This window comes from Tasmannia lanceolata, unplaced genomic scaffold, assembly GCF_043159265.1.
Source record: "Tasmannia lanceolata isolate RefF3 unplaced genomic scaffold, GAP_Taslan_0.1 ptg000006l, whole genome shotgun sequence".
Taxonomy (NCBI): domain Eukaryota; kingdom Viridiplantae; phylum Streptophyta; class Magnoliopsida; order Canellales; family Winteraceae; genus Tasmannia; species Tasmannia lanceolata.
In genome coordinates, this window is record NW_027518683.1 from 14,596,120 (window position 1) to 14,622,330 (window position 26,211).

The 26,211-nt window shown below is 38.0% G+C and overlaps 1 protein-coding gene across 1 annotated transcript in view; it reads left to right on the forward strand.

The window, feature by feature from the left end:
* LOC143879836 (L-arabinokinase-like) overlaps positions 1-26,211 on the forward strand; it is a 68,882-nt gene that overhangs the window by 22,608 nt on the left and 20,063 nt on the right. The window contains exons 10-24 of the mRNA XM_077382466.1: positions 1,290-1,343; positions 1,496-1,598; positions 1,682-1,791; positions 1,887-2,006; positions 6,670-6,726; positions 9,730-9,902; positions 10,008-10,176; positions 11,630-11,713; positions 17,992-18,117; positions 21,255-21,385; positions 21,462-21,543; positions 23,472-23,559; positions 24,683-24,726; positions 24,828-24,923; positions 25,013-25,089. Of these exons, the coding sequence (XP_077238581.1) occupies positions 1,290-1,343; positions 1,496-1,598; positions 1,682-1,791; positions 1,887-2,006; positions 6,670-6,726; positions 9,730-9,902; positions 10,008-10,176; positions 11,630-11,713; positions 17,992-18,117; positions 21,255-21,385; positions 21,462-21,543; positions 23,472-23,559; positions 24,683-24,726; positions 24,828-24,923; positions 25,013-25,089 (1,514 nt within the window). The remainder of the gene's footprint in view (positions 1-1,289; positions 1,344-1,495; positions 1,599-1,681; positions 1,792-1,886; positions 2,007-6,669; positions 6,727-9,729; positions 9,903-10,007; positions 10,177-11,629; positions 11,714-17,991; positions 18,118-21,254; positions 21,386-21,461; positions 21,544-23,471; positions 23,560-24,682; positions 24,727-24,827; positions 24,924-25,012; positions 25,090-26,211) is intronic.

Genomic DNA, 26,211 nt, shown 5'->3' on the forward strand with positions numbered 1-26,211 from the left:
ACACCCTATCTAGGTAAGGGCCTTTCAAATGAATGGTTTGGATCACCCCAAAAATGTGGGCCCCCACTGTTTTTAACCCGACCGAGTAGATAAGCTTATCTACTCGACCAAGTACGCACACCTTTCCCATATATATATATACACACACACACACACATTGAGGGGTTAGGATGATCCTATGGAGCTGATTTTTGGTACACCCCCTATCCATGTAAGGGACTTTAAAATGAATGCTTTGGATCACCTAACAAAGTGGGCCCCCATGTGATTGGGGCGCTTAAGCTCACCATAAGTTTGGTGAGCTTAAGCGCACCAACAGTTTTCTCATATATATACACACACACACACACACACACACACAGAGAGAGAGAGAGAGAGAGAGAGAGAGAGAGAGAGAGAGAGAGAGAGAGAGAGAGAGAGAGAGATTTTATATGGTGCCCGACCGTCAAGTACCATCAAAGCGGTACCACCCTTGATGTTTGATCCAACAGCAGCACACTTTTTAAGAGGCTGCTGTTGGATCAAATATCAAGCATGGTACTTCCATCGTACCACCTTCACGGGACTTGACGGTCTGCCACCATTTAATTTCTCTCTCTCACACACACACATATATATATTTTATACATATATATAATAGTGTGCTTTTAAAATAGTAAGTGATATCACCAAAATACTTGTCCTTTATACAATATAACATATACTAACATATCTAATCAATGAAATCATTTGAATTAAATCCCATAATATATCGTAAGATCTACCATTCTAAGAAGCAATATATTTCCATAGAAGTAAATCGATGCATCCACTTGATTGTGTTGAGTCTGTTGACAGCCCTAGAAGAATTCCTTTTTCCTTGAGGGATGTACAAATTTCGATCTTCACTTCATGTAATTGGTATTCCGTGCACCTTCGTGACTAAGGAATCTATCCTTAAAAGAGTAGGCTAATGCTTTTGAGCTATACGTTCACAAAAGCATGAGATACTGAAAGTTAAAGTGACATGCATACTTATTGGTCAGCGTTTTTAAATTTCTATGTCGATCATCATGTTCAAATATTGGGTTCTCCATGCATCTTAACGTACAATTAGATTTTGTCATGCAACCTTCTGATATGAATTTTTCTACTACTAAGGTCAGATTGACTGATGATGTCCATTATGTTCCATACTTCAATGGCCTTTACTCAGTTATTTGTTATACTTGGAAAATCTCGTGTAGTTAACATCTGTCAGTTCTCAGTGACTCTAATTCTGCTATCATATACTTATCTTTCACTTGCAGCAAGCAGGGTGGAAGTTGAAGCAGGAGTGGTTACCTGCCGGTTGGCTATGCCTAGTATGTATTGTTGGACATAAGTTGTAGATTGTTTTCGCTCTTTCTTTGTTTTTTTTTGAATGATTTAGTTGTTTTCTCTGTTGTATGAATCTGTATTAATAATCTTTGTATCATAGATGCTTTGCTAAAGTTCTTTATGGTCTCTGATTAAGGTTTGTGGTGCATCGGATAATCAAGAACTTCCCCCAAATTTTATAAAGCTCGCAAAAGATGTGTATACACCCGACCTGATTGCAGCGTGTGACTGCATGCTTGGTATGCTTTGGGAGTGATTTAAGGGTGGCCATGCTTTCTTTGGATAAAAACTAACCTTAAAGTACTTCTATTTGCTAATTTAGGAAAAATTGGCTATGGCACTGTCAGTGAAGCTCTGGCATACAAGTTACCATTTGTCTTTGTACGTCGAGATTATTTTAATGAAGAGCCATTTCTGAGAAATATGCTTGAGGTACAATTATTTCTTCCTATTCTTGTTCTTCACTTGGATACTTGGAACATAAAATCTGAACTTTGTCAGGCATAATATCTATTTTATTTCAACAGTATTACCAGGGTGGTGTTGAGATGATTAGGAGGGATTTACTAACCGGTCATTGGATACCATACCTTGAGCGTGCAGTGTCTCTGAAACCATGCTATGAAGGAGGTATTAATGGTGGTGAGGTATGCCTCTGCTTCTCATAATTAATTGTATATAATATTTTTACAACCTCAGGATCGAGTACCTATGCTGCTTTGGTGGTGGACCTAACATTTTTCTTGTTTGAGATCCTTGTATGTAAGTTCGTGGAAGATTCTCTTGGCTTTTCAATTGGAGCTCTCATTTCAAAATTTTTAATTTTTTTGTGCTATACTTTAAAACTAAGGAGACAACCCGTGCAATTCACGCGTCAGCAATAAAAAAAAGTAAATGACATCATTTATAGGTGATATGATAAATAAGGTATAAATGAACATGCCTAGAATCTTAATTTGTATATAGAACATGCCGTCTCTGTGAAAAAATCCAAGTGTAACATGAAATGAAGATGTGCAAAACCCGTATAATGTTGAACTTGAATTTTACTCATTCCTACAGATATTACCTGCCTTAGAAGCCCGAGAAAGAAAGTTCATGGAATAGAGAGAGCTAAAAACAATACATGACAGCGAAGACTGACGACTGTTCGCTGTATCTTTTCAAAAGACCAACTTAACAACAAATTAGATTTTGAGATTTGAATTTATGGTTAAAACTTAAAACTACAACTTCCTACAATCATTCTATGCATGAAGTCTGCTGTAGGGTAATCATATGCAGACAAACATTATCACATCCAATGAGCCACTGCAATTCACATTAAATTTTTTTGCTCTTATTTCTCATAAAATGTGATTAATTTGGTATCATATGATTTTTCCTGCAATAATTTCCCTTGTTCGGAGCATGTTACTTTGATAGCGTTTAAGACTGACGTGGGAAATCATATTAGATCTTAATACTGTATCAAGTAATTGTTCTTGCCATGTCCTGTCTAAACATTATAGATAGATGTATGCCTATTAAATGTTTATTTATTTAGCAACTGGAATGCATGATATCTCTGTTGTAATGGGGAAGACAAATTCTAACAACATATGTAGGATATACATGATCCAACTAATATCTCAAAAAATGTAAGTGGGATCTAGGTAATTCTTAGTAACAAATTTAGGGGAATGGGATTTCAAAATGCATGGTATCTCTGCCCTTGTTAGCATTTTCGGTTTCCCTATTTCCACTCACTTGCATTTTTTTGTCTGAATAAGCAAGTGTATATTAACATAAGGTTAAAAAACCAAAAGAAGAGAGAACAAAACCAGGGGTAGGAAAAAAGAGAGCTGACCCTGAGAAAAGATAAGAATTTTGCCTGAAACCAAGGCTAGATGAAATGAAAGTGCAGAAGCATATTCATCCAAGATGTTGGCAAGAGAGAGAGAGAGAGAGAAAAAAATTTGATGAGATCCCTTTCTTCATGAACCAATAGGGGGACTTTCCAAAACCGAAGTATTTTGGAGTTTTTTATCCCATTGGCGATGGCCGAGTAGTGCAGAAGACGGGGAAAGTTGTTTCCAAAGACTTGGGATGAGAGGGAAGAGTTGCTTTCAGTGACAAATTCCAAACAATCCTGAATAAATAAAATCTCGAAATCTTTGCAATTTAGAAAGATCGCAGATAACTAAATGAGAGAGGGAGGGAGATTAATAGCAATACAAAATTTCGCTCAAGGAGAGTTTATGTTTTTAAGGCTTTAATTAACCTTGGCTGCCCTAAACATTTGGAAAGAGGAGAGATTTAGGGAAGGGGCGGGGGGGGGGGGGGGGGGGGGGGGTCTGTGTTTTGAATAGAATTGATTTTTCTAGTTTTTTAATCCAAAAATGGGTGGTAACAACAATTAAAGAGGAAACCAAATCTTTATTTGATAGAGTAAGAAATTATTTCGGGATTTAATGCTGAATTTGTAGAGAAAGTGCTTTGCGTAAAAAGAATAGCAATCTAAAGTGATTTCGCATGCCACCTAGGATTGAATGCTAGATGGGGAGGCTGTCCACGTCAGCCTGAACAGTGAAACCCCCATCTAGCTATATTATAATAGATGACTTCTATTGAATTGTTATAGTGCAAGGCTGAATTTCATTGGCCCTCGCTTTGTGGCAGTGAACTGTGTTCTATATGCGATGGTTTCGCAACCAAAGGCAAATGGGGGCCTGGGCATTGGCAAGATCAGGTTGCGAAACAAATCTCTAATTGGCAAATGGCTGTGGAGATATGGTAAGGAAAAATCTGCTCTCTGGCATAGGGTTACTAGGATGAAATATGGCTCCGAATGGGGGATTGGAGCTCCAAGAAACCTTTGGGGGGAAAGGGATCAGGTGCATGGAAATCTATTTGCTCAGTCAAAGAAGAATTTGACCAAGCAATTCGGTACAAAGTGGGACAGGGTACCAAGGTCAGATTTTGGCTGGATCTCTGGTGCGGCCAATCAAAGCTTTGCTCACAATTCCCGCGAGTATTCAGAATTGCAACAACCCCTGAAGCTGCAGCTGCTGAATACCTGGTCAGAGAAGGTCAGAGTGGTAGAGGATTCTGGGATATCCGTATGGGTCGCAACCTTAAGGACGAGAAAATCCAAGAATTCCAGAATCTTCATTGGTTAGTAGAGTCAACATACTGCTCGCAATAAAAGGAGGATGAAAGAATATGGATTCCTGCACTGGGGACTTTACAGCCAAGTCTTTCTTCACTCTGTTGAAGGGGGCCACCGCTCTCCGCTGAGGCGTGTTTGGAAATCATTGGCTCCACCTAGGGTGGTGGCTTTTGGATGGACCTTGATACACCGGAAGATAAACACCTGTGACAGTGTGACCGTCTAAAGAAAAGACATTTCAGTTTGGCGAGTATGTGTGTTTTGTGTCAGCGAGACGAAGAAACTTTGGACCATCTAATGCTCCATTGCCCCTTTGCTTATCATTTGTGGACACGTGCAATTAGAACTTTTGGAATCTCTTGGGTTTGCCCTGAATCTATTAATTCCCTTCTTTTTTTTTTGGGGGGGGCATTTGGAGAAATGGGTAAACAATTATGGGCCACAGTTCCATGTGCCGTTGTGTGGAACATTTGGAAAGAACACAATGTGTGGAACATTTGGAAAGAACACAATAGACGCATCTTCCAGGAGAAGAGTAGATCGGTAGCACGTCTTGCCTCCGACATCAAGGTGGAAATAGTATCCTAGACGAAGGCAAAGAAACAAACCCCATACAGAATGGGTGACCTGATCAGGAATTGGTGGTCAATAATATGGGATAGAACTATCAGATCCAAGCCTAAACCCAAATGGAGGTGCCCACCAACGGGATGGCTTAAAACTGAACTTTGATGGCAGCTGCTTTGGTAATCCAGGAATGGCAGGGATTGGAGGAGTAATCAGAGACTCATCTGGGGCAATTATTATGACTTTCTCAGGACCTGTGGGACATGTGATTCTAATGAAGCTGAAGAAAGGTCTACTCTTTGGCTTGCGATGGGCGTGCGAACATGATTAGCATCCACTTATAGTGGAAGGAGATTCATCAAATGTAGTGGCTTGGGTTACTGAAACAGCAAAGGGCCCTTGGCGACTACAGGAGACTGTCGCGGAAATATTAGATTTGATGCGAATCCTTAACCCAACACTTGAACATCGCAGGCGATCAACAAATGAAATGGCGGACACTCTGGCTAAGGCGGGAGCAAATAGGGATGATTTTGATATAACTTCATATCTGTAATTACTGCAGCCTATTAAGGTGTGGTAATGGCCAACAGGCCTTTTTGTAATACCTTGGATTTATCTGGGAAACATCTATAATGTTTGTAACGGCAGGCTGGGACTACTGGTCCCGATTGCTATTTCAACATTAATGAAATCTGTCAACTTAAAAAAAAAAAAAAATGTTCTGTATTCGATGCATATGAGCAATTTCCTGAGGGCTTACTGATTAAGTACACACAAATGTGTGTGTATCTACATATATATCTTAGTTCTTCTTAAATAATTTATTCCAAATATCTTCTTTAACTTATCTATGATGCAAACCGTATGTCACTGCGAGGTTTTACCGTGTTTTGGCTGTATTTGTACTTGCATGCCTGCTTATAGATTTTGGAGAAATACTGGCACTCCAGGGAAGGTTCACTATGTAACTAAATGTTAAGAAACTCACCATCACTTATTGAACGTATGTTAACGGCTTAACAAGCATAGGTTAATGGCCTAACAGATTACTGTGATTGACTGCTAGGAGGATTTCTAGTTACTGGCATATACAACTGCCTAGTGATGCATAAAGATTTGCATAATGTTAAATACTGAAAGAATTAATAGCAGGAGCCACGGATAGTCTTTACAATTCAAAAATATCTACGTAGCCAGTCAAATTAGATGTGAAAACCTTTCTGATCCTCATTGTTTAGGCAGTTTCTATTAATTAACTTCTGATCTGCCCTATAGAATTTGGAACAATTTTTTCAGCTATAGGCTTCTAGGGAAAAATATATGAGGGATGAAACCCTCTTATCTGTTGCCATAACAGTGATTATAGACTTGGAATTTATCGACCATATGATCTGTTTTGTAGCTACAGATGCACATACACTTGTTCAAAAGCATGGATAGCTGTAGCATATACAACCTACCAAAAGAAAACATAATATACCTTTGCCCTTAGACTGGCACAGAGATGCCACTCATACCTTTATTTCCTGCTAATTATGCACCTCCTGTGACATTAACCTGTGTGATAATTGCCTCGTTAAAATTTTCAGGTGGCTGCTGGCATATTACAGGATACAGCCATTGGAAAGAATTATGCTTCAGATAAGGTGATGCATTGTAGGTGTCTTTATTGTTCATATGGAAAGAATTCTTAATTTTATATTGTTTACTCTTCCTTCTGCGAACTTTGTCATTCTCGGTAAGTTGAAATCCAATACTGCATCTTTTCTTCATGCATGAATGGATTGTCATGTTTGTTTCCTTGCAGGTTATGTACTCTGTAGTTAGTTTTTTTTATATGACATAGGGTATCCCCACCCCATTTTAGGGCGGGCCTAATACCTATTGATGTGTACTCTATAGTTAAAGCTATTTTCTTTTTATCCACATGTAATATTTGTACTCATTTAACTTTATTGTTATGGTGGGATCTTTAACAATCTTTAGATATATGAATCTGCTTGCTAATTTCCGGAACAGCATGCTCCTTCCAGCCTCGGTGATCTCTATTGTGTCTATCCCATGCCAATAGCTGGCCATATTTCATGTTCTGAAGTGTTAGGATTTAGATCATTCGGAGTTGCCTGTAATTTGTTATTGAATCTGATGTTTTCAAGCCTTTCTACAGTGAATGCATGGTCTTATTGGCATCTTATAGCTTGCCAAATTGGAGACTTTTGTTTTTTTTTTGGCATGTCTTGTCATGTTGGTTGGTACCGAGGTGTCTTTTCATGCTTACATGGAGAAACTACTGTCATCTTTGTGGTAGCAACTAGCAAGTGTCAATGTGTTAATCTGTTATGCTTAGAAAAGTAATGAGATGTATTGATGGTTTTATATTGTGTAGTCATGCCTGAACTTTGGTTCAAAAGGCACTCGGGCATTACTTTATAACGTCCTTCAATAAATTTGATGACTAATGGTGCGGCTCAGGTCAACTGACACGAAGAAGATACAGTTACTCAACAATTGGCAGGGTGTTACAGTATAATGTTCCTTCAGAAATTTGATATTTAATGGTGAAGCTTAAGTCAACTAACATGAAGAAGATGCAATTACTCAGTGATTGTCTTGTCCCGACTCTTGAACTCCATATAAGAAGGAAAGAAACACAGTAGTGGGCCCACAAAACATAGCTTAAAGAACTTTAAAGCACAACTTAAGTGAGTGAATAAATCACATAAGCTTACTTCCATTGTGGGGCCACTTATTGAAGTGGACAAAGTTCTCAAACACCTTCTGGATGTCCCAGAAACTATTTGTGAAATGCTTTCTGCCACTCTCATTGATCCATGAAATGATCCGCTTCCTCTGCTACTGCATCAATATCCCATCCACCATATCAAGGCCAACAAACATTTGATGATTATTGTTTCTTTACAAAACCTTATAAGGTGCCTTGATCACCATTGATCAAGGGGCTTGTGTCATCTGTTAATATTGCAATCAATCGCAATGGGTTGTGACTCTGTGGCCGACCAAAATATTGAGCACATCACGTGCACATGTTGACCAGGATGATGATTGACCTTTTAGTATCGCTTAAACTTTCTAAATTTAATATTGATATTATTATTGATTTACTAATTTTTATGTATCAAATATTGCCCATTCTTGTAAATAATGGTCGCTTTTAAAAAAAAGGGATTTATTAAAGAACATTGGTATGAATAATCAGGGTGGGAAACGAAACGGGAAACGCTTGAAAAAAATATTAGGGGAAACGAGAAACGAGAAAAGAATAGAAAACCGTACGAGAAACGTCTTAGGAAATACATTAGCGTTTTAGAAACGATAGAAAAAACACATATGAAACACAATGAAAACACGAAATATGTGGTTTTGTAGATTTAAATTTTGTTAATTTCAAATTTCTATTTGATTTTTTCTTATTTTTATTTTTTTCACAATATATGCTATTGTTTTCTTTTTTAATATCTATTCCACAATTTTTGATGTGTTATTTCCAAAATGATTTTCGTAAGTTCCACATATGTTTCCTACACGTTTCACGTGCGTTTTCTACGAGTGTTGCATATGTTTATCGTGCGTTTCACTCATGATTTACATAAGTTTCTCATATGTTCCTATGCATTTCGGAAACATTTCTCCAATTTTTTTATCATATTTCAGAAACGTTTCTGAAACGCGTGTCCCACGTCTTAGGGGAAACGAGTTTCCCATCCACGAGAAATGTGTTTTAGGGGAAACGGGTTTCCCACCCGCCCAAGGAGTTTCTGGCAATTATGTGAATAACAGCCTTTTTTCTTGTATAACGGCTGTTATTTGTTAAATAGCGACCATTTTTCATACTTTTATTTTATTTTACGAGCATAAGAGGATGTCATCACTACTGGTATAGTGAGCATTATCATTTTTTAAACCATGGTTGGTCCTTTTGTTAGGGCTGTTTATGGTGGTGGCTGCTCCTAGTTTGCATATTGTGGGCTTAGTTGCCCCTGCGTTATTGATTTATTTTTAAAATTCTTCATAACACTGTTTATAATGCAGCAATTACACTGTTGGCTTTTCAGTTTGGTTTAACTCATCAAGAACAATAGTCGGGCTTTTCTACTGATCATAAATCACTGAAAAGAATTATTTGTAAAAGATGTGTCCTCCTTAGTGGACTACTATTCATCTCCGTTGGATCTAATTTTGTAGAATGATTCACACTCTCTATACCGGAAGGCAGTACCATACTCTCAAGAGTGAACACCTAAAGTTCTTAAAAATAATTTACCATACAAAAACTTCTTTTCTTTTCTAATGTTTATCTACTCTTACCAGCAAACACCTATTCTTAGAATAATCTACAATACAATAACTGATTTGCTGGCCTCATCTTTATGTCACAGTATGGATGGACCATCATTTTCTGTGAATCTTTGGCTCTTATTATCAAATGCTAATTCTTCAGAATGTTATATATTCTAAATTAATCTCTTTTCAAATCCGTTGCTTAAAAGCATATTCTGGTTGGTTATACACCAGCATGTCCTATCTTTGTGGAAGAATTACAAGACCGAATTCCATTTTATTAATCGCATTGACAATATGTATTATTTTGTACTGGCATGACCTACTTTATTTTTTTTTTGCAAATGTAGTTTAGTGGGGTAAGGAGATTACGTGATGCTATAATACTTGGGTACCAATTACAAAGAGCTCCCGGTGGAGATATCAGCATTCCTGAATGGTATATCCTTGCTGAAAATGAACTTGGTCTTCGCCCTGCATTGCCCATTGTGGAAACAAATGGGAAAAGCTCTCTTGCAGAATCGTAGGTTTCCGAGGTTTTTTCTAGTTTTTGATAGTTCTACATGTTCCTCGAGTATTATGTGTACATCTTTTGGTGGATAACATTTTCCATTTTTTGTCTTGGCAGATGCATCGAGGACTTTGAGATTCTTCATGGTGAACTGCATAGTCTGTCTGATACGATGGCTTTTTTAAGGAGTTTGGCTGGACTGGATAGTGGACTTGACACGGGAAAGAATGCTGAGAAGCGACAAGTGCGGGAGCGAGTTGCTGCTGCTGGACTCTTCAATTGGGAGGTATTGTTCCATTTTGCATATTATTTTGTTATAATAATTTTTTTATTAAGTTTTGGCAGAAATTTCAGGGGGATTTCGGCCAAAATTTCAGTATTTCGGCCGAAATTTAAAACCATGCTTCACACACATTGTCAACACAAACTCGTACTCCTGACTTTCCAAATCGATCTAGATGAATTTGAAATTATGAATATGTAAGCATGCGACCGCACATCTGTGTATTGTGTATCTGCATGTGCTTGTGTTGATGAGTGTCGGTTCCTTTACTAAATTACCAACACGAGAGGATTACTGATGCCAACTCTAATTTAGTCATCTTGAGGCATATCCATCATGGTTTAAAGAGGGGCTTATGGACGTTCTGATCCCTTAGTTGAGTTTGGCCAAGACTCAGTTCGGTCTCACACACGGTCAGGAACTGATTGTTTTTATTTAATGTTGCAACACAGAAGGATAATTTATACAGAAACATGTCATTTAGTACATAAATCTGTAATGTATTGGTCGTTATATGCGCATTCATTTTTTTAATGCATTGTATAAAATTATGAATATAACATTGTAAAGGTTGGGGAATGAATGGTCTAAACCTTGTAAGGTTCATGGGAGCCTTGTTATCGAAACAACAACAGGTGGTACGAGGGAACGGAAGGAAAAGGCATTAGACAGATAAGCTTCAGGTGCCCTTTTATTTACGAAAGGACGATGGGATTCGAACCCCATTTCAGAACATCCAATAAAGAGAACGGGAAAAAGACCCCTGACACAAAATTGGTTGCTGGTAGGTAGATGTGGCCGAACAGAAGTTCTGTAGAGCTTTTGGCTTGCCTCGGTGAGCTCCCCTTTTGGCTAAGTGGCAAACAGCGAGCGAGCTATGTGTAGCTCCGCCAAACCAACACAGTTTCCAAAGTCGACTCATGTGAGGGGCTAGCGCCATAAACATTACGAGTATATCATTGTAAGGAAATAGGATTTGTTGATATTTCAGTACATATGGTATGCCTTATAATTAACAATAACATTGATATGGAGTCTGAACTCACTCCTGCATGACTGCGTGTATTCCGTGTGCTTTTCCCAAAACTGCAAAACGCTTAAAGAGAGTATCGCTAGTTTTCCGATCAGGAGACCTGAGTAAAGCCTTATTCAAGCCTCCAAGCAGGAAGAAATAACTGGAGAATCCACTCATCACCATTCCTTATGGTAGAACAATCACTGGACTGAATAATGATTAGTCTCAATGAAGAAATTCATCAAGTATCTAGTTTTGCAAAGGCAATACTTGTGCCAACCGCTCATATTATTTGTTTCTCTCTTTTTCTTCTATTTCATCTCCCCTCTTGCACTAGTCAAGTAAATGCGTTAGAATTTATACCATGCAATTACATTCAACTGATCAATAGTCTGCTAGCCAAAATTTAGGTCTTCTCAATTGGGTTAAACTGTCTTGCAGGAGGAAATTTTTGTGGCAAGGGCGCCTGGAAGGTTGGATGTAATGGGAGGAATTGCGGACTATTCAGGAAGCCTTGTTCTGCAGGTCAGTTTCTTCCATTCTTGTCCCCCTGTGTTTCCTAATTTGGATTCATGCTGCCGTTTGACAAATGAAATTTTTTTGTACATCCGCATAAACTCCACATCAACTTTTTTATCAACAAAAAACATGTGCCATGTTAACTCATCATCAAAAGTGCAAAGTCACAGAATCACTAATTGGGTTAGCTAAGCTTACCAATAATTATGACAAATAATGCTACCTAGTTCAAGAATTTCTACTGTTTAGGGTTTTGCTGGTGTTGCACTGTCAATATATGATTTAGATCTGGGGCAGATCTGAACTAACTGACCCAAGAGATGAATGAAAACAGAAATTAGGTAGGGAAAATACCTAAACCAGCTGTATTCAATGTCCAAATTAATGCAGAACCAACAATAGAATGGAAGAAGGTTAACTTCTTACTCCAAAGAGAGAAGTGCATTTTATTCTCCTTTTCTTTTCACACACATGTAATACTAGCATTCTTGGCCCATGTTATGCATGAGCGTAAAATGGTGGGCTCCACCTTTTTATTTATTAGGTGGTGGGCTCCACCCTATCAGATTAGTTGTGGGAAATGAAAGTTACCGGAAACGGAATCTTAATTAGAAATGGCAAAATCGAATTAGTAGGTGGCAAAATCAAATTTTGGAAGCAATTTTGTTGGGGCCAAATTGGTAGGATAAATTTGCAAAACTTATTTTCGGAGGGGCAATTTTGTAGGGGCCATAATTCGGCAAAACAGGAAGGGAAAAACTGATTTTGTAGGGGTCATGGTATATCGGCAAAACCGATTTTGTATGGGGTGGCAAAACACAATTAATGCAAAACCGATTTAATAGGGAAAAACTTTTCCAATAAATATATTTCTTGGAAAAAAGATGAATGACAATGGAAAGAAACATCCTTAGTATATATTATAGATAGATAGATAGCTGTATATATATTATTTACATATATTATATATTTTACACTCACATGTATATGTATACACACGCACATACACTTATCGATAGGGGGTGATATCCATCAATGGCACTTCTTTCTTCATTTTACATTATACAGATACACATGCACACACATGTATATGTGTACACACATGCGCATACAGTTATCCATAGGGGAGTGATATCCGTCCTCCCTTTTTTAATAACGGCACTCTTTTCTTCATTTTACGCTGTCATAATTAATTTTTGAAGGTTACTACAATTTCCAAAACGTTTTCGATAGCCAATCAAATAAATGTTATTAAAGTGGTAGTTCCATTATCAAAACAAGGGAATTTGGATATCATTTCCTTATATATATATGTGTGTGTGTGTGTGTGTGTGTGCATGCATATATATATATATATATATATATATATATATATATATATATATATATATATATATACACACTTATTTACTTGCACACACACACACACACACACACACATATATACTTATTTACATGAGTGCACACACACACACACACACACACATATATATATATATTATCACACACACATATACATACATATATTTCTATGTATATATGTGTGTGTGATTGTATGTACACGCACATATATAAGCAAGGGAAGCACCATTCACGTTTTTATACACTCCCCACATGATCAAAACCTAAAAACCTTTTAGTAGAGCAGATTAAAACAAATAAAAATCTCAAAATGCGCCCTCATAAGCGAATATTAAAGGCTAAATATTCCTATCTTAAGTGATTAAATAAATAAATATGAAACACACTAAAGTGACATAACTAACGGTAAGTAAGATTCATAAAATTTTCTGTAGAGAAAGCCTAAGTCCTCAAATGTTTCCTTGCCCTGTATGCAGGTCCCTTTGTACCTCATGGGCCCACTCATGAGGCAATCTTCTATAGTTGAAGAAGTTTGACTTCGAATTTGATCTATTTTTGCTATTTGCTCTTTTACCATGATAATTGGATAGTTCAGCCATGCAGAATATATTTGACATCTCTATCTCTGGTTGGAAAATCCATCAAGTATGTGTATTGCCTATTCTCTTCAGCACACTAAATGCCCCTGCTTTCCGATCATTCAACTTATTGTATATGCGTAGTGGAAAGGGCTCTTTTCGGTCAATAGACTACATGAGATGTTGTCGGCAAACTCTGCATGTGGTAATGCTAAATCGCATTGATTCTTACTGTCTCACAGCCAAGATTCCTAATGAACTGCCTGAAAAAGTTTCAAACTTACGAAGCTGAGCACATCATGTATATTTGTAGGTATAGGCCAGTCAAGGCTAGCCCTCACTGTCTCTTGATCCACATCAATCCTATTAGCTGAAACAACGAGCACCAGCATATCATTCAGATGGTCACATTTATTCGGATCGGCATACGACTTTTGCTCAAGAACCACATCCATCAATCTGATGCAATTGCACTAGTTGACCCTCCCCACTAGCACTGTACACCAAGATGTCATTAAAATACGGCACTAAAAATCTTCCAATGAACAATCGTAAGACATTGTTTTTCAACCTTATAAAAGTACTCGGTGTTGACAACCAAACGGCATAATTAGCCATCCATATAATCCCTCCCGCATCTTAAATGCAGTTTTCTATTCATCACATAGCGTGATACTAATATGATGGAAACTGCTCTTAAATCTATCTTTGAAAAGATGTATGCATGTTCAACATATCGTACAGACACGGTATTAGCAAGAGGCACTTCAAAGTAATCTTATTAGTGGCTTTTAGGTGTTAGGAGAGGTGGACAGCACATGGGCTCTTTCTTTTTCGGATCAGGCCCTTTTGTAACAACTCATCAACTTGTTGTTGCAACTCCCTGTGCACCTTAGGGCTCATCTGGCTGCGTTTTTTGGTAAACTCAAATCAGGGATGAGGTCTATCTGATTGGGAGGTATTCCATCTGTTAATTTATCCTTAGTCAAGTCAGCATACTCTATCATCAATGTTTAAAGTTTAGGTGGATTCTATCACTATCCTCCTCAACCGTCAATGCACTACTCCATCCTTGGTCTCTAACTCTCTATGTAACTTCAGCCACAGAAAGGAATTTGTTACTCTTCGTCTCCACTTTAAGTGGCACTTTCCCTCCTTTGGGACCATCTTCACCCCATCTTTGTTAAATGTGAAGGTGTTCTTATATCCGTCATGTATGGTATGCCAATCGTATTTTCATGACCTGGCCAACAAAAGATGACAAGCATACATTGCCACTTCATCAAGTCACACATTGTCCTTGTATGATTTCCCAATTGAAAAGAAACTAAGCAGCATTTAGACTGTGACTCCATTATCTTTCTTCAACTAGGCTGTTTTGTATTCCTTTGTCTTCACTTTGTAATAGGCTCCTTTTGCAACTCCCACTATGGCACTATCTATATCAAGGAAGCAGGATTCTTCCCTGGGACTGGGAGCCTTCGATTCCCGCTTTCGATTCCCGCTCTGGCAACCTTGAGCAGGATTCTTCCCTGGGAGCCTTCGATTCCCGCTCTGGCAACGTTGATCTATATTCATATTCCAGTCACAGTGCTATGTGTGTGAAAAAGTTGGTATGCAACCGGTCCTCTTCTTTCTCTACCCCAGGAGATATCATAATATTAAGATCCGCTTCCCCACGATCACTTCGAGCTCTTCATCTTCCTTCAACAGTTCATCATAAATAGGCTCGCCTTAGGTTCTCTGGCTTCTTCAACCTCTTTAAAAAGGTTCGCGACCTTGCAATTTATAGAATCCAAAGAGATAGTGCCCAAAGCCAAGGCATTTAAGTTGCTGTCCTTATCATAGTTTTAAATTTTTGCCGAAATCCGAAATTTCGGTCGAAATATGTCTGTTTCAGCCAAGGCCAAAACGAAATACACCATGAATTGGATTGTTACAGGATTTCACCGAATTTCTGAGAAATTTCAACCGAAATTTTGTTTTTCACCCTTATTTATAAAATTTCCACCGAAATGTTAAAGATTTCCACCAAAAATTTAAGATTTACACTGAAATTGCCAAAATTTCCACCAAATTTTTAGACATTTCGACGGAAATTTTAAAAATATCGATTTTTTTAATAACGGCAACATAAAAAATACTGTAAATTTAACCTAATTTTACTTGATTTTGGCAGAAATTCCCACCAAAACCGAAATATTTCGATTTCGGTGGTGGCCGAAACCGACACAAAAACCGAAATTTAAAACCTTGGTCCTGATTAATCAACTAGCAGTATGTAGGCTTCCTTTGCTGTTTATCCGCCTTGATTGCTAGTTTATACTCATTATATTGCAACCAGTAAGGATGCAAGTCACTATTTCTTGGATGGCTATGTGCAATCCACGCAGATATCTTGCAATATTTGGTTCCTCCTTTTCAGCCACATCATTTATAGGAAGCAGCTGGTTGAATTCTTCAATGTATTCATCGAGGCTTCTTCTACCCTCTTGCTGTAGATTATGCATCTTGCTGTAGATAAATGCAATTTCTTCCCCCCAATAATTAACCTTGAGTTTTTGTCCTCTTGCATCTATTGTAATTGTTCCCACCAAGCCGAAGCATGCTTTTTCAACCTAATGGCTAGATTATATTCACCTTTTTTGTGGTTTGACACTTGTAGTTGAAAGTTTTCATTGCCGTACTCAACCAATCAATAAGTCATTCTGGCTGCTGTCTTCCTTCGAAATCTGGTATATCTACCTTAGTACCAGCTTATATCCATAAATATTACAAGTCAAATATCCTTTAACCTTTCATCTGGATCATTATGCAAAGCACAATTATGTAAAGGGGTAATTTCTCTGTCTTAAGAAACATGACTGTCCTAATCCTGTTCCTGTAGCTCATAGCGATCAAGATGCCACATTCACTGTTGGATTTGCCTCCTCAGGTCTTGGATTCCTTCAAAACTAGCATCATGTGGAGGTTTTATGTAAACAGCCCGGCCTCAGCCTCTTCTAGAAGCCATGACCCATGGAGTTACTGATTTCACAGCAACACAACAATATCCCTAGGCTTTGATACCAAATTAGCAACTGATGTAGATCTGAACTTACCCAAGGTCTTGAAGATATTAATGAAAACATAAATATAAAATGGAACATACCTAAGGCCAATTGTTTTTTGTGTCCAAACTAATGCAAAACCTGCAATAGGATGGAAGAAAAAGACTATATATATATATGAGGAAAGGATTGTGCGGTCGAGGGCCCAAACACATGGGTCCCACATTTTTTGTGCTGCTCAAAACCATTCATTTGCAAGGCCCCATCATAGATAGGGTGTGTACAAAAAATCAGGTCCATTGGATCATCTTAACCCATCCAAAAGTGGAGGGCAAAAATGGGCAGATTTGTGGCAAACTGTGTCTGTCTATTTTGACCTCCACAAATGGATGGGTTAGGATGATCCTATGGAGCTGATTTTTTGTACATACCTCATCTATGTAAGGGCCTTTCAAATGAATGCTTTGGATCATCCTAACAAAGTGGGCCCACATGAGTTTGGGCCCCTCGACCGCACCTAAGCTTGGTGCGGTCGACCGCACAATCCTTTTCCCCTCTCTCTCTCTCTCTCTCTCTCTCTCTATATATATATATATATATATATATATATATATATATATATATATATATATATATATATCGGAAAAGTGACCGTACTCGGTCGAGTAGATGGGCTTATCTACTCGGTCGAGCTAAAAACAGTGGGGGCCCATATTGTTTGGGTGATCCAAACCATTCATTTGAAAGGCCCTTACCTACATAGGGTGTCCACAAAAAATCAGCCCCACAAATTACCTATATATATATATATATGTGTGTGTGTGTGTGTGTGTGTTTTTCTCGAAGAGATTACTGGTCACGTTTTTCTCATTTCCCCACCTTAAAACCTCTAGTTGACCACTTTAAAACCATATAAAGACCCCATCGTAACCCCCCAAGTGAACTATAATGGAAAAGACTTAACATATTTCTATTTTATGTGATTAAATGAAAAATGCTGAAACGACTTTAAGTGATGCAATTATTGATAAATAAATTTATAGAAGTTGCTTAGCGAAAGCCTGATGTTTCCCTTGCTTCCTTGCTCTGTGTCGGGTGCTGAAATGTCTTTAAGTGATGAAATTAATGATAAATAAATTTATAGAAGTTGCGTAGCGAAAGCTTGATGTTTACCTTTCTTCCTTGCTCTGTGCCGGGTCCCTGTGGACCTTTTGGGCCCGTGTGTGCATCGATTTTAGTTTAGTCTTCTTTTACTATTCTGAAATATTTATTTCTAACAATTTTTATCTTATAGATGCCAATTAAAGAGGCCTGTCACGTTGCTGTGCAAAGAAATCATCCAAGCAAGCAGAAGCTTTGGAAACATGCTCTATCTCGTCAGCATGCAAACGGGCAACGACCGATCCCTGTATTGCAAATAGTATGTCATTAACCTGGTTGAATTTATGTGTTTTTGTTATATATTCATCTATATGCTAAAGAGAAAATTTTCATCCAGAACAGAGTTACTTTCCACTCTCTTAAGAATTTGTTTCTAATCTAAGTGCTATTTTTGAGCAGAACAGAGTTACGTACTTATATGGTGGATCTCACATTAGTTAAGTATACCTCGAGATGATCTATTATAGGAGACAAGTATCTAGATAAGATCACTTTCAAAAAAAAAAAAAGTATCTAGATAAGATTGATGATATACATCAGAGACAATTTCAACAAGAAGCTCCCAATTTCGAAATATCATTGACAATGGAAAGTAAGTACCCAGCAAGCATTTTCTTAAATCGGATTGTGAATATGGCCTCAATTTCAAGTCAGGTTCTTCTTATCGTGTCATTTAGCCTCCCTCTTAACACGACCGTGACAACAATAGACATCTTCACATTTTTGTTCCTCTTTAAAGAGTCAAATATCCTTTGTTGAATGTCATCAAATTTCATAATTATCAAAAATCCATTCACCCACCAAAATATATCAACCTCTGTATTGAAGAACTGCAATATAAGCACTGCCTCAAGGAGTGACACTTGTAACGTTATGTTGCATCCTCAAGTGAACTTCTCCACATGATTGACATCCCTTGTACTTAGTTATTCTCCATATACCTATGCTCTTCTTATCTAAGTATGCTAGCATTAACAATTAGGAGTAGGGCACTCATGCTTCTACCATGAATCTTGTCTTGATTTGCAAGGAACCTCAAGCATCTCCTAGGGTTCAAAACATGCCCAAATGAACCGGTTGTGGGTGTGTTCCACCTTTGATTACAGTTGTATGAGAACTTGTATAGAGAAGGATTTCCTGCGGCGCAGCAGTTCTTCCATACCAACTTGGTTGCCCAGCGCTGCTATTGGCTTAACAACCGGTACACTGTAGGTTGGCCCAACCCAGTCCTCTCGTACTAGGGTTGGCTCCTCGCAGTTCTCCCTTTAACACCAACTGTAGATAGGAACCAAACTGTCTCACGACGTTCTAAACCCAACTCACGTACTGCTTGAATCAGCGAACAAGCGATCCCTTGGGACCTTCTTCAACCCCAGGATGTGATGATTCGACAACTGTAAGACTAATTGCTCTTTGTCCCGAACTCGGTAGCTAATAAGTAGAACTGCTTCCTATGATCATTTGACTCTACCCCAAGAGCTCCGCTGGGAAGGGGTGTTGCCTCGCTTGTTCATGAGGTATCAAAGTAGTTCTCTAGCAGAAACTCAGGTGCATTAGCCAACACCGTTACTAAAGAACTAGAGCAGACAAGCCTATCAACAAGGGAAGAGTGCCTGTCCACAAGGTTTTTACGGAATCCTGTTTCGATGTGAGACTCGTCTCCCTTCGGTATCGGGTTGATGAGGTCTTCATCCCCGTTCCCAATTTGTGATTTGCCCGTTCCAAGTCGTCATGGGAAAGAAAGGCAGAAATAAGAAAGAGATTATTCCCTGAGAGCTTGTACAGTACAACGGTACTCAAAATGCCTTTCTGTACCTATTCTATTTTTTAATATAAAACCACCCTCCACTATAAGGGCAAGCTATAAATGCTACTAGGTTTGCTGGAATACATCATTCTGTTGCTTCTGCTCATGCTTCCAGAGTTCCAGGCTAGTCCTTATTAAGCTGTTGCTCCTTTAGGGACATTTCCAATACCGACACTCCCCTCCCACCTCCTCCGTGGTTCAGGTTTAGGAAAGGGTCAAACGCAAGGATCTTACTTTGAAACATTCTCTGGAGTTTGCCCTTATCCTTACTTCTTAGTCATGGACCTAAAGCCACCTTTTCCCTCCAAAGCCCTTTAAATTTGTTATTTTCTAAGGTTTCTTGCTTTTATAGAGCTTCTCTTTTGTTGGGATTTCTCCATGGAAGCCCTTTCCAGCTGTCCTAGTCTCAGAGAAATCTCTGTTGTTCAAACTCTTCAATCAAGACCCCAACGAGACGAAATGGGTATCAGAATCAATAAAACTTTGGTAATTTCTAGCTCTTTGAGATGTTAAACAATGGCGGGTGGGATGGGGTTTCACTGTGGATGGCATCCAGAGTAAGTTCTAAGGGATAGGGACATTGAGAAATGGGTTTGGTTTGGAATTTTAATTTTCTTTCTTTCGTAGTTTATGAAGTCTGGTTTGAGATTGCCTGAAGAAGGCAATCATACCGACTTTTGAGGTGGATTGTACACAATAATCGGAAGTAGCAAAGGTTTCATCTTTTAGCAGGATTTCTCTTGCGAGTTACTTGAAAGGTTCATTGCTGACTGTTTAGTTGAAAATTGGTGGTCAAAGGTTGAGTATGTCACTAAAAAAGGCAATGAAAAACCTGCATGTGACTGTTTGTGATCTAAATTAATTAGCAATTTATTGCTATTATGTGCCCAACCACTATGTAGAGTTTGTAGCAATTTATTTCTATTATGTGCCCAACCACTATGTAGAGTTCGTACAAGTTTCTGAAAGTATTATCAAGTGTGAATACATGTGCACATGGAAGATGAGGCTAGGTGCTTTCCTGATTCCTTTGGCATACATTCCAAGCAAAAAAATGAAGTGTCCAGTTATGTAGTATCCAATTTCGTTTGGTATGCAATTGTCAATTTGACTGATGTTGTTTTCCTTTTTGATAGAGTGAGACTTAAGTTTTAATATCAACTGGGCATTTTATATCGTCTGTAGTCTCTAAACTTTGAAATATGCTTCTATGAGATAATTATAGATTTGAAATAAAAAAATTGCAATTACTGCCACAATATAGTTTTTGAAGTTGATAGATGATTTGGATACCATAGTAGTGACAATTTTCTTCTTAGCTATTTAGATTAATCATAAGTTTACAAAGTCAATCCTCAAGCTTATTGTGCATATGTTGTTTATGCTTCTAGGCCTTTGGCATATGTCTTTGTTTAATATATTTCCCAATTAATTTTATACAGCCTATCATCGTGAATACTTTCCTACCTGCATAAAATCATTTTATGATCCTAGCATTGATTCATGTATATTTATACCTGAACTAGGCCTTTGGCATTGATTTTTGACTCAGAGATCATGATATTTTATTGTGCCCTTGGCCATTTCAGGTATCATTTGGCTCAGAATTGAGTAACCGTGCACCAACCTTTGATATGGACTTATCTGATTTTATGGACGGTGATAAGCCTATAACATATGAAAAGGCATACAAATACTTCGCACAAGATCCATCCCAGAAGTAGGGCTTTCATCTCCTTTATTTGGATATTTGATCTGTTTGCATTTCTTGGTTACTAATACAGATTCCATTGCAGTTGGGCAGCATATATTGCAGGGACGATTCTGGTTTTAATGTCTGAATTGGGTGTACGTTTTGATGACAGTATCAGCATATTGGTAGAACTCCTTCCTCTTTCCTTTTAAACTTCAATTGAAATGGAAGTAAATTCTGCATTTGAATTGATTAGAAGCATTATATCTTAAAATGTAAACTTGTAATAGCTCCAGTAATTAAAACCATCTGAGGAAAACCAGTGTCTAGTGTTCGAACTAGGTCGGCCGTGTTTCAGATTATTGAACCTCGAGTTGTAGATCCTGAATTCTAGTTACTGGATGGAAAAAGATGAACTTCTTAGTCAAAACCCTTCTGAATCTTTTTTTTTCTTTAATTAATTGTTCAGCTATGCCACTCTATTTTTGGAAATCTTCTAGGGTCGCAAACGACACTGACATTCTGGAAGTTTTTCGTAGTGCATCTATTTCCATTTCCAAGCATTAAAATAAGGGAAGTGATATATCCGCCCCTTTTGATTACTTGGGACACCCAGCAGCAGTGTACGTGGCAATCAGCTCCATTGAATCCTTCTGATGTGAAGTACATCAGCCTCTGTAGTCATTGATACACTGCTGTTGGGTGTCCCAAGTAACCAAAAGGGGCGGATATATCACTTCCCTTAAATAATTTTACTCAATTATGTGGAAGGCATTGTTTCACAGTACCATCAAGAAGTTATGTTCGATGCACCTTGTTATTTTACATTTTCTTGAAGGTGTTGATAAGCATAATTTTGCTTTTTTGGAGTTGTTATTTTACATTTTCTTGAAGGTTTTGATAAGCATAATTTAGCTTTTTTGGAGCTAGCACTCCGCAAAAAACCCTAGGAATGCAGATCTGGCATGAAAATAGGATGAAAAAAACGAAAAAATCCTACCCAAGGACCAATAGGATAATAGAGTTATGGAAAGAGAGTACTGACCTTTTTTTTGGTTCGAGGCTTCGAATCTGCGTGAAATCAAGACTTCGAGGCTTCCTTCTCGAGCGTAGCAGAAGGAGAAGAGGTCGTTAGGGTTTCCTTCTTTTCTCTAGGCAGAATAGGAGAAGTTGTCGAAGAGGTCGTCGATTGTGTGTTCTTTTTTTTCTCTCACATCTATGCGTATTCGAACGGGCCTACTGCAAGGACTAATAGGATTTTAAATAACCAATCGAGCGCAGCTACCTTAACTGAGGTCGAGCGCAGGAACACTAGAGACACTCTCTTCTCTCTCTCTCTCTCTCTCTCTCTCTCTCTCTCTCTCTTTATATATATATATATGTGTGTGTGTGTGTGTGTGTGTGTGTGTGTGAGGAAAAGGTTTCTGAGCTCGAGCTTATATGTGTATATGCTTTTGCTTCAAATTTTGTATGATAGAAGTTTGATCAACATATATCCGTGTGATCTGAGTGATCGTCCACCAAGTTTTGTTTCTTTCAGATCCCTTAATAACATTGTGCTTTATGTACAAGTTGTCCCATCTTTAGTAAATATGAATTCATTCTTCCGGAGAATTGAAGCAAGTGGGGTTCCCTCCCTGCTATTTTGTTGGGTACTTTCGGTTTCGCAAAACCACCGTGTCTCATAAACAATGAGTGACCTGTTTGGTCTCAATGATGTGGTAGTGTCCACATGTGAAACCAGTCTCAATCACAAAGTGCAAAAGTGGCTAGCACTAAATGAAAATGGAAAAATCAAGAACAAATTGTTGTTTCGAAGTCTAGATTTTGTTGTAGTCATTTATATCAAGAACTGCTGCCTAGGTGTTCTCATCCGAAACATTGACAGATATATTTCTCAGAAACTTCAACTCAAAGAAACGAGAAATAATGTAATGGATCATTTCTGTGAAGACTCAAATCTTTTTTCTAGTTGGCATGGGCACTTCTTCTGTATACCTTTATAATGCCCACTTTTGTGGCTTGACCCAATGAAAATATCACTACTATTATTAGTTTGATGTACATCTGACCAGTATTCTAGATGTTTGACGTAATCAATGTAAATTTCCAGGTTTCTTCTGCTGTTCCAGAGGGCAAAGGCGTGTCTTCTTCTGCAGCGGTGGAGGTTGCTACCATGTCCGCGATAGCTGCTGCTCATGGTTTGTTGTCCTTCTCTATATTATCTACTCCTTTGGACCAAGTCATTGAGATTTCCTATGATTTTTTCCGGACTACTATTGCTAGAATGCAGAGTTGCAGACTTATTATCTATGATTTCCATGCCTTAGTTTTTTGTTTTTACCTGTGACCCTTGGTTTAATTTAGAAATCTAAAATACCGCGAAGGCAGGGTGTAAGCATCACAAAAAAGGGATTTTCTGTAGAAAAAATGGAAACAGATAGGAGAAAAGGAAAGATGGGAACAATAGGAACAATAAAGGAAGAACATTAAACATGGCATTAGAGGACTCACCATTCATTGTTTCTACTATTAGAAATTCATATTAACACTCATTAAGAGTTAATGAATCATGGTATTATCCATTTATCCATTTATCCATAATATCAATATTCGCATAAAACTAGCAATAAAGTCATCATACCATAATCATTCAAAAAAAAAACAAAAAAAACAAAGTCATCATACCATAATCATAGATTGCACTAACAATAATCCTTCACCATTTATTAATTATCCACAATTGCCATATGGTCACTGCTCATCACAGATTGTAATTTGGTGATGTTATTTTTGCTAGCAAATCTAGCCTATGCATCTAACAAACTGACATGGTCACTCAACAACTAAAACATTCACCAGTCAAATCAAAACTATTCAACTCCATAATGTTTCTTTTTTTCTATCGATACCGCTGTCTACATAGTGCACTTTGCTGGCCCTAGCCCTCGCCTTGTGGTCTGCCTCGAGGATAAGTGAGTTGCCTTTTTCAAAATCTTATATATCATTTTTCTTGTGATAGAATACTGCATAGGGCCTCATACTTTTGACAGGGATATCATGTAAAGAACAATTACCCACTCTTGATGGAGAACATGGATATCACATGCAACCGTTTGTAATGTAATGTTGACCACTAATATGTATATGTAGTTTTTATTTAATAGGTCAAGGTTTCCTTTTTATGCAACCACTAATCCAAATTTACTCTAATATTGCATTCTTAGATAATTTCATGCTTGCAGTAGTGAAAGATGGTATCCATATTCTCTTGGAGACACATGTATTAAATAAACTAAGTTTTCACTTTCCTCTTATCCGCAGGCTTGAAAATCGCACCGAGAGATCTTGCGTTGTTATGTCAAAAGGCATGATTATGCATATCCATTTGTACAAATAAACTTTTTGTTTCTCTAGGGTGAATTTTCAAAATATAGGTGATTCTCTTTCCTATAAAAATTTTTGGCAGGTGGAGAATCACATTGTGGGAGCCCCATGTGGAGTGATGGACCAAATGACATCTGCATGTGGTGAAGCCAACAAACTTCTTGCCATGGTTTGCCAGGTGTGCTTTGGTAGTTGTGGACAAAAGCTCCAAGTTGTTACTATGATAAAAAAATATGTACATTACCTTCTTTATGTTCTCTTGTTCAGCCCGCTGAAGTAAAAGAACTAGTTAACATCCCTACTCATATACGGTTTTGGGGCATTGACTCAGGCATAAGACATAGGTATGAATTCTAGTTGATGCTTTTATTATTGTTTCTTGTGATATCAAATGGTTGACGAGACAACACTGTTGTTTAAGTTATTGCTATTCTTTAGTCTAGGAGGGCTTAAAGTTTGAATAGTTAAGGTTCTGAACTTTGGAGCATGAGCACATATTTTGAATATTCTTGTAACAGAGATACTTCATTTTCTGAATATTCATATTAACATTCCTATTCCTGTATCGTGATTTGTGTCTCTAATGTTAACATTCCTATCCGTGTACGATTGATTTTTGTCTCTTAAGTGGAACTGAACAGAACATTCAATATATTGCTAGTGCTATTAACTATTCACTCCCGTAGAAACCACTCTTCTCCTACTCTCAAGCATCTATTCAGTTGTCATAATTGCCTCTGATATAGCTGTGGTTGTTTAAGGAGCCTGAATCATCGTTGCCACCTCCAGTACTATCGGATTAGTGGGAAACGGAAATAGAGAGAGAATCTTTCTTTAGGTTTTGGAAACCTAGATATAAAAGTCACAAAATCTCCTGCGTGAAGGAGTGCGCGGCAAGAGATGCTATTGTTTATTTTCTCTAGAGGTTTTCTTTCGGGTTTTCTTGGGTTACTCTCTTGTATGATCTTGGGTGAGAGAAACAAGGAAAGGGTTGCGGGTCTATGGGTTTGGGTTTAATCCATTGTATTCCTTGTATATTGTTTTTCTCATAATGGAAGATTGTGTTGTCGCTCGTGGATGTATGCATCTTGGTCGAACCACATAAAATCTTGGTTTTCATCTTGTGGCTTGTGTTTGATTTTACTTTTCGTTTATTGTTTGCAATCGGACCGGATTTGCCCGGCGGATTTTCTCAACAGGACCCATCTTAAACTTTAAACCCATATGCACCACCATGACCCCACGACTAGAAACCTCGTAACCAAATTTGGACTCGTACCCGAATATGAATCCCTTGCTGCTCCCACTCGAGACTGACCAGACCCCGAACCATACAATCATTTCTAGGATTGTTAGTATTATCGTCAGTCATGGAGGAGTAGGCTGTGCTAGCAAGGAGATGCCAAAATTAATTTTTTTGTTGGCTTTCAATCTTTGAAAATTTTCTAAAGGATTCATTAGCCGAC